This window comes from Gekko japonicus, unplaced genomic scaffold (assembly GCF_001447785.1).
Source record: "Gekko japonicus isolate JY-2015 unplaced genomic scaffold, Gekko_japonicus_V1.1 scaffold1830, whole genome shotgun sequence".
NCBI classification, from domain to species: domain Eukaryota; kingdom Metazoa; phylum Chordata; class Lepidosauria; order Squamata; family Gekkonidae; genus Gekko; species Gekko japonicus.
Window position 1 is genome coordinate 172,863 of NW_015165300.1, and position 8,697 is coordinate 181,559.

The 8,697-nt window shown below is 56.3% G+C and overlaps 1 protein-coding gene across 1 annotated transcript in view; it reads left to right on the plus strand.

Annotated features, from left to right (window-relative positions):
- Positions 1–8,697, plus strand: part of PPIP5K1 (diphosphoinositol pentakisphosphate kinase 1) — a 72,241-nt gene that overhangs the window by 56,681 nt on the left and 6,863 nt on the right. The window contains exons 26-27 of the mRNA XM_015410394.1: positions 1,398–1,520; positions 4,547–4,609. Of these exons, the coding sequence (XP_015265880.1) occupies positions 1,398–1,520; positions 4,547–4,609 (186 nt within the window). The remainder of the gene's footprint in view (positions 1–1,397; positions 1,521–4,546; positions 4,610–8,697) is intronic.

Below are 8,697 nucleotides of genomic sequence, written 5' to 3' on the forward strand. Positions count from 1 at the left end.
GGGGGGGGGGGATACAGCTTTTTGGGGGGGAGGGGCAGGGTTGAGGATCGGACTCTTTCCTAAAGCATGGCAACTGCTCCTCCTCTCCAAGGAAACCAAAGGCAGAGAATATAAGAGTCCCAGGGAAGGGGGATCATTTTCCCTCTGAGCCCAAACAGAGAAAGGTACTTTTTCAGGCCACAGTTGACTGTAGGTATTCAGAGATATCTGTCTGCGTTCTTGAGCCTAGGCCTGTGGCGTGGGGGAAAAGGATGCAGCACCTCCACCGTGCAACTGTAGCAGGACAGCTGCTGCTTGCGAGGGGAAGCCCTGGGCGGAGGGCTGCCATGCAGCAGAGTGGGGTGTGTGTGTGGGTTTCAAAGAAGACTGTCACAGTAGTTGCTTGTGCCTTGTGAGGTGGGGAGATCTCTCTGGGGGTCTCTCAGCCAGGATGCAGGTCCAGGCAGCTTGCCCGCCTGCTTGGGACTTGCCTCGTTTGCAGGCTGGGTCAGATCCCCGCAGGGAGGAGGCCCCTTGCGCACTCCTTGCTACCGTTACCCTGTGGGGGCTTTGTGGTGAGAGAACGCGCCCAGGCACATGTCAGCCAGCTCTCCTGGTCTGTGCCTAAGAGACCTTTCCCGAGGTTTTGAGGCCCTGCCTTAAGTCTTCCTTAGTCTTCCTTGTCTTCATGGGAACCTGCTGCCAGCATCTTTACTTGCATGGTCCTCAGGGTCCGCTTCTCAAATCTTTGCTGAGGTCACACACGGGTCCCGAGAGAGGAGAGAATTTCCCCCTCTTGCTTTTCTGCTGCTGGTGTAGCGCAGTGAAATGCTGCTGGCCTTTGCTTTCTCTGAGCCGCGGTCTGGCCAGGATGTCTTCATAGTCCCCAGCCAGGGCAACGGTTTCTTGGCCTGGCAGCTGTGGCTTCCCAGCGGGCTCCGTCCTGCCTCTGCATTGTGCCATCTTTTCTCCGCTGTGGCTGTCTTGCTCCTCCTCTGCTCGGTGCGCTCGGTGCTCTGCCTGGCTTGGAGAAGGGGGGGGGGATGTGTGTGGGGCCCTGCCTCTGGATAGCAACGTCCATGGTGGGCCCTGGAGACCCCCCGCCCCCCTGTGGCTGCTGCACCTGGGCTGGGAGAAGCTTGAGGAGTCTCTGGACAGGCTTTCTGGGGAGTGGCAGTGCTTCCTTCGCATGGGCTTGCCTAGTCCCTGTCTGTTCTGCTGCATGTTCCTTAACCTGTGCTGAGGGCACCTCTGGGAGTCTCCCTTGGCAGGGCCGGGGGTCGGGCTGCCGGAGCCCAGGGGGTGCTGGGGAGCCTCCTTGGGACAGCTGGGCAATACGCTGCTTCCCACCCCCCCAAGAGGCACTTGAGCCACACGTGGTGAGAGTGCGAGGCTAACAGAGTGCCGCGCCTTTCCAGGGTCACAGTGCACAGGGCTCTTCAGCACCACGGTCCTCGGAGGCTCCTCCAGCGCCCCAAACCTCCAGGACTACGCTCGCAGCCATGGGAAAAAGTTTGCCTCCGGCTTTCTGCACAAAGATGGTAGGTGCATCCTCTTCACCAGGCACCTGATCCCTGAGGCAGAGGGCAAGCAAGGGGCACGTGCTGCTGGCCCTGGGCAGGAGGGCGCTCAGCCCGACAGGCCTTCCAGAGGGCTGTGAAGGAAGCTGCAGGGGCAGGGAAGGGCGGTGGGGAGGCAGTCTGGCCTCTGGTGGTTCGAGCTCCCTGGCCAGTGCCTTCTGCTGCCTTCTTCTTCCAAAGCAGAGGCCTCCGGGGTGGGGTGGGGGCAAGGGAGAGCATTTTTCTCCCTTGGGCTGCTTGTTGGGGGGGGGGGCAGGCTGTCCCAGGGGCCAGGGCCTGGGCAGGAGGAGCGGAAGCAGCCTGGGCTTTGTCAGTTGCTGCTGCTGCTGCTAGTAAAGGTCACGTGGTGCATATTAATTCCTTGTCACTGTTGAAAATTGGCCTCCTTTTACCCATTTGAGAGGCTGCAAAATGATAACTGGCAGAACAAAGCCTGGCTCCCCCCCCCCTGGTGTTGCCCTTCAAAATGTCCCTTTTCTGGGCTCAGAAAACGTGTGCTGGCCCTTTTTTGTAGAGATGGAAATGTGCCCTGGGCTGTGGGGCTCTGTTTCTCAGACAGACAAAGAGCTGCCTGTTTTTGAAGCTGCTCCTCCTGTCTGAGGATATTTTCAAGCTTTTTAGTTTGAGTATTTGCTTGTGTTCGCCGCTCTGTGCACCGTGGGTCAGTCACCAGGAGCTTCAGAAAACTGGTTTCTCAGTTTCTGTGGCCATTCCGATGGTCTACGGGTGTACTGGGGGCTTCTCTGTCAGTGTTCCCTCTAAGCTGAGTTAGTCTTAGTCTGAGCTAGCTCACAGGTTTTTAGCCTCCAGCTCTCACATTTTTGTCTTAGCTCAGGAAGGATGGCTCCGGAGCAAAGTAATTTATGCAGTAGCCAAATCGCTTGCTCACAACTTTAATGCCAGTCGCTCACAACATAGAATTTTTGCACACAAGACTCCACGGCTTAGAGGGAACATTGTTCTCTGTGCCTGAGATCGGGAGCAGGGAACTGAGCCATTAAACATGTGGGTTCAGGTTCACCGGTGTGGTTCCCGCCCTCCCCCATTTGGGTTCAGACTCTAACTTTAAAAGGTGGTTTAGTCACTATTAACCTGCTGAGATGCATTCCATGAGGAATAATTGCACACTTCCTTGGTTGCAGTTTGACTCTGCAAAAGGGGTAGAGATGGGAACTCAGTTTAGGAAACTGATTGTGTTTAGCAATTCTAACCTCCCAGGGCAGAATCGTAGAATCACTTCATATTGCTTCCCTGGATATTTTTTTTTGTAAACCTCTCTCAGCATTCCTACGTATCACTTATCTGTGTCCCCCCCCCCCCATACCTTAGGGCTTTCTTTTTTTCTTTCAAGAAGCCTTCCTACCCTGTTGAAACAGGGTGGGTGGATGGGTGGGTGGGGGGTTGGCACTGTTTTCCGGCTACGATAGGCTGGCCACAAGGAGGGAAACTGTCCTGCTCGTTTGACGGAGGCTGAGAGGGGTGCTGGCTGGCCTCCCCGCCATGAAAAGCTGGCCCCCTCCACACGGGAGGGAAGCCTCTGTGACAGGGACAGCAGGACATCCGCCTCCAGGCCTGCTGGCAACGCTGAGCTCCTCCGCCCCAAGGACTCCCCAGAATGCCGGGCTGCTGCAGAATCAGCCGCCGTTCAGGCGCCACTCCTTGTGGCCGAGGCTTCTTGCAGTTCTGGTCCAGAGCAGCCCAGAGGTTTCAGGCTGGGCTTCAGCTGCCTCTCTGAACTACTTCTGGGGTTTTTTAGGGTTAGGGTTTCCAACTGCCTGGGGAAAAGAGGTCCCAGTCCTTTTAATAGGCTCAATGGGATTTTACTAACCAGGGGATGCTGTTTGCCTCCATGCCCTGGAAAGCTGCAGCTGCTCATTTCCACACATCCGGCCTCTAGGACGCGCGAGGGCCAGGGGGCAGTGGGGTGGTCAGGACGGTGCGGGACTATCCCGGGCGGCTCTGGTTCGAATCCCCACTCGTGCCAGGGAAGCTAGTCGCACACACTAGGCCTAAACTACCTCACAGTGTTGTTGTGAGGATAAAAGGGAGAAGGGGAGAATGTTGTATGCCACTAGGTCGTGCTGGGGGGGGGATGGGGTACGGTGGTGGGAGGGGCTGTCCAGTTGCAGCCAACCTTTGGTGACCCCTCATGGGGTTTTCAAGGCCAGAGACGTACAGATGTGGTTGCTGTTGCTTCTTCCCGGGTGGTCTCCCATCCAAGTGCTGACCAGGGCAGACCCTGCTTAGCTTCTCAGATCTGACGAGATCAGGCCGGCCTCGGCCACCCAGGTCAGGGCAAAATGGGGTATAAGTGAAGTAAATAGATACAAAAGGGATGATCCCCCCCGCCCCGCCCCGCAGGACCATTGGCCACTCTGGCTAGTTCAGGCAGCTCAAGTCTGACTGCTGGGCCTCCGGAATGGCCAGGGGCTCTGTATGGTGTGTGGGGGTGGGGGTGAAGGTGAGGGTGGCTACCAGCCTCTTGGTGGGGCCTGATCTCCAGAGGACAGAGATCGGTTCCCACGGAAGCTGCAGGGGGTGGGGGACTCCATCCCCACTGAGAGGACAGCCCCCCACATGGCCAGGAATGCGCCAAGGCGATGAGGGGCCCAGTGGGTGCAGAGGCCATGGTGCCAATGCCACTGCATACCCTTGATTGTGGCCCTGGGCTCCGGGAGCTGCTCTCCACTGAGCTGACCTTGAGATTGGGTCTCACCTCCCGGAAGAAGGACTCCGGGGCCTGGCCTGCCTTTTGGGACTCTCCGCCTGCCCCCCTCCCTCCGCTCTGTTGACTCAGTGTGCCCTCGGCTAGTCTGGATAATGCACCAGTGTGCCCCAGGGATCAGGTGCCAGGTCTCGGGTCGGGACTTCCCAGAGTCGGCTGACAGAGCCCTGGGTAGCGAGTGCTGACTGGCGGGGGGCGGGTGTAAGGGCGGCCGCTGCCAGCGGTGACTAACTGAAGTGATGCTGTCTTCTTGTTTTCTCAGAGCTCTTGTCTATGCCAGCTGTAAAGCGGTTTTCTGTGTCATTTGCAAAGCATCCAACTAATGGTATGTTTGCGTCTTAATTTGATACTTCCCCCTGCCCCTCCCAGCATAATGATTCCCTAGCATGCCGGGTCCCTGCCTCCCTCGTGGGTGAATGGTCCGCTGTGTTGTGTCCCTTTGCAACTAACCAGCTTGTCTGCTTTCCCCCGTTTGTGATCTTGCAGGGATGATGAGGTCCCGGGCGGCAGGCCCTTCCGCACGCACACGCAGGCAGGCAGGCAGGCAGGCAGAGGTGCCTCCCTGGTGGGGGCAGCCAGGGCAGCTGGGCTGGCCAAAGAGGATGAGCCTGTGACGGGGCCGGAGTCTGGCCGGCACCAAGGGGCCCCCCCTCTGCAAGGGTCTCTTGCTGGGGCTGCCTGCAGGGATTGTGTCTCCAACCACCATCTGGCAGTTTGGTTTCTGCCGCGGCTTCCTTGAGTTTCTTGAGTCTTGGCTCCTCCCGGAGCCTTTCTTTCTGCCCGGCCCTGGGTGGTCTGCTGTAGAGTGGGTCACATCCTGCATGTAGTGGCGGGGTGGGGGGGGGGGGGGGGGAGACCTTTCCAAATCCTGTGCAAACCCCCCCCCCCCCCCAAAGACACATTCCGTTTTTGTGAAAAATAGAAGGGGGGAAGCCTCTTACTTTCAGAACGGAATATCTGGATTGATGGCTAGAAAAGATGATTTTGTTATTCTCTTCATAACAGTTTTTATTGAGGTATAAAGTGAAAACAGTAAGACACAGTAAGAAAAGACGGATTTATGAGGCTGACATCTAGAAATGTCTTTGTCTTGTTTCCTAGCAACGTGTCATTTCCAAGCCCAAATGTGATGTTCTGTAATGTTTAGAGGTGTGGAGAGAGGGTGCCGCGTGGTCTCCTGTAGCTCTGTTTGCAGCACTGGGTCATTCTTGCTTAAATATTTACTGTGATGGATGCGTGCGTGCGTGCGTGTGTGTGTGTTCCATCAGTTGGACCCAGGGGATGACGATGGGATGGGAGATGGAGTGTTTTGGGTTATTTGCCCTGGCCGCTATAGAGAGAGAGAGTGGGCTCTTGTCTTCTAGCCCAGCCAGGGGTCAAACCTGTAAAAACCTGCAAGCGGAACCAGGGTTGCCCTCTGCCATTCCCCCCGCCCCCCCCACAGTTACTGCTCTTTGGGGAGCATGACTGAGCAGGTGGGGTACGTTTCCAGGCTTCTTCAGGCATTCCAGGTATGAGCAGACAGACTGAAGAAAAAGAGATGGGCTTTTGTGTTTAGGCCGAGCGAGGGAACAAAGAAAAGGTGAGAAATGAGCAGTCCCCTTGCCCTACAGACGGTGCTTCTCCTGAACGATGTTCCATTAGGACAGGATGGCTTTGCATGAACCAAAGTCCGTCCCTCCCGTCATTGAGTTGGGACTTCTTCCCAGACGGAGCCCCCACCAGGGGGCTTGTGCCTTCCTGGTCAAGAGCAGCATATGCTGGAGAAGAGGAGTTCTCCTCTTCTCTGTGTCCAGAGAGTCTACCCTGGGGACCGTCTGTCACACCGCTGGGTTCATTCAAATATTCCTGCCACATGAGGAAGAGAATACATTCCAGAAATGTGGCTGTTTCTCTCTCTGTTCCGGGGTGTGGGTTTGTGAGCCATGCAGAGGGCAATGAGGTCAGTTCTACGGCGGGGAGGGCATTTCCCCAGGCGAGGGGAGGCTGCCTCACGCATTGCAGGGGCCAGACAGGACAGCTTTCAGGAGGCTGGGGAATCCAGCACTTCCAGATCAGCAAGCAGACTTTGAAAAAGGGGTTTTGGGGAGGAATTCAAAACAAGGGCTTAGTGCAGCTGACAAAGCTTTAAGATCGAGATGCTCAGAAAGTGTGGCAGAATGGAAGGTGGGGCCTGCCTGCTGGTTTCCTCCCCTCCGTGCCAAGGTGAGCGGGGGCAGCCAGTCTTGAGCGGAGGTGGGAGCTCTGCAGACACCTTCAGGGGGATGGACCGGGAGGCTGGGCAGCGGCTCTCCTTTCTCGGCTGCTCGATACATTTGTTCCCAGCAGGTGCTTTGGGATCTGTGGCTTGCTGTGAAGCACAAAACTCCCTCTTGGCCCCGGACTGGGGCTGAGCCAGAGGGAAAAGCAGGCAGATCCCCCCTCGCCCCCGCCACTGCTGCTTGGCGGGAAGAAAATCTGTTCTCACAAGTCATTTCTGGTCAGGGATTTGGCAAGGTGGCTGTGAGGTGCCACCAAATCCCAGAAGCCAACCCACCCACAGTATTCCTTTTGCATCCTTGCCTTGGGCAGTCTACATGTGGCATTGTCAAAAGGCAGTCACAGCACTTTTGGGAGGATTTGAACCCGGCCCATTAGAAACTAGGATGTTCGGAGGAGATTTCGGACCTTTGATCCCAACCTTCCCTGCCGCCTCCCTCCATCAGTTCCTTGTGCCATTGAGAGAGGCCTCCTCTGCCTGTGAAGCCTCCCTCCGTCCTGTCAGAACCCACAGCTAACAACGAAGTACACGCATTCAGGAACGGTTATACTTTTATTGCAAAGCTGTAGATGCAGTAACACAGGCACTGTTAGGAATGGCCCCAGCCAGTAGAGCCTAACAGGATATAGGGTATTCGTATGCACCCCCCCCCCCCATGGCATGGGCAAATCAGATACCCTCCCGCGTGCGGGATGAGTTAGGAAACCGTTAGGTGGCTAAAGCTGGGAACTAGGAGTCTCTCACGGTACATAGGAGACTTCCAGACAACACAACCTCCTCCTGCACATCTGTCGAGATAAGCGTTTCAGCAAAGGCAGAACAGCAGGGATAGGAATGCAATAGCAAGTAACAAGACACAGAAGGAACTCCCCAACCCCCATGGCAGCATAGGCTGACACCTCCCTTGGTGGGTCAGTGCAAGATGCTCAGCGTCACGGCTGGCATTTCCTCATCCAGAGTCCTTCCCTCTGACCACGGCGGTGTCCAGTGGGACAGGCTGGGAGGGCTGGGCTGGGAGGAGGTTGGATCTTGTTCTGCATCATGCGGAGCACACTGTGAGTGTGCAGCCTCCTAGGTCCATTAACCCCCGCTGGCTGTTTCCTCTGTTGGCCTTCATCTCCAGCCAGTTTGGTGAGAGTCAGTTTGGTGTAGTGGTTAAGTGCGCGGACTCTAATCTGGGAGAACCGGGTTTGATTCCCCACTCCTCCACTTGCAGCTGCTGATGTGACCTTGGGTCAGTCACAAGCTCTGGCACAGCAGTTCCTGAGAGAGCAGTTTGTGTCAGAGCTCTCTCAGCCCCACCCACATCACAGGGTGTCTGTTGTGGGGAGGGGAAGGGAAAGGAGCTTGTAAGCCGCTCTGAGACTCCAAGTGAAGGGCGGGATATAAATCCAATCTCTTCTTCTTCTTCCAGCCTGCCAGCCCACACAGTGGAGATCTTACTTTCTTTTATACGTAGCTCAACATCCTCACCTTTGTGAAAAACTGACAGGGTATCTATTTTCAGGGTACTCAGGGGCTGAAACATCCCCCCCCCCCGGCACTCGTTACCTTTTAGTGCTACTCTATGTTGGCCCTTCTCTCAGCGCTTCTTGGTGTTGCAGCTTCTGTGCCTGCAGTTTGATAGTTTTGGTTTCTTTCTGATGTTCCAGTTGCCACCTGAGCAAAGCGGCATCTCCTGCCTCACTGGATATACGAGCGAGTGTTGTTCCTCCCTGAGCACAGATTTGCTGCTGAGGCCCTGGGTGGGAGCTTCGTCCTGCCTGGACTTAAAGTCCCTGTTCTGGCCCCAGCTGGGCTATGTCTGTGTGCTGTATCTTAGTGCTGCCTCCAGCGAAGGGATGGGCTCCTCTCCCTGGGAACCCTCTGGAGACAGAGCAAGGACTCCCCCAGCCATCCTTCCCCTCTTGCCCCCCTTCCTTTCCCATGCTGGGGCTGGCCAAGAGGGCCTGGTTTATGTTCTTTGCAAAAGAAGACCCCAACACATTTCACAAAAGCCACCACCACCCGATCCCCCAGGCCCTCTGGCCCATTTCTGGTGGGAAGTTGCCAACACCAAGAAAAGTTTCACCCCCTGGCCCTTTTGGGCCTCAGGAACATTTGTGTGTGTGTGTGTGTGTGTGTGTGTGTGTGTGTGTGAGAGAGAGAGAGAG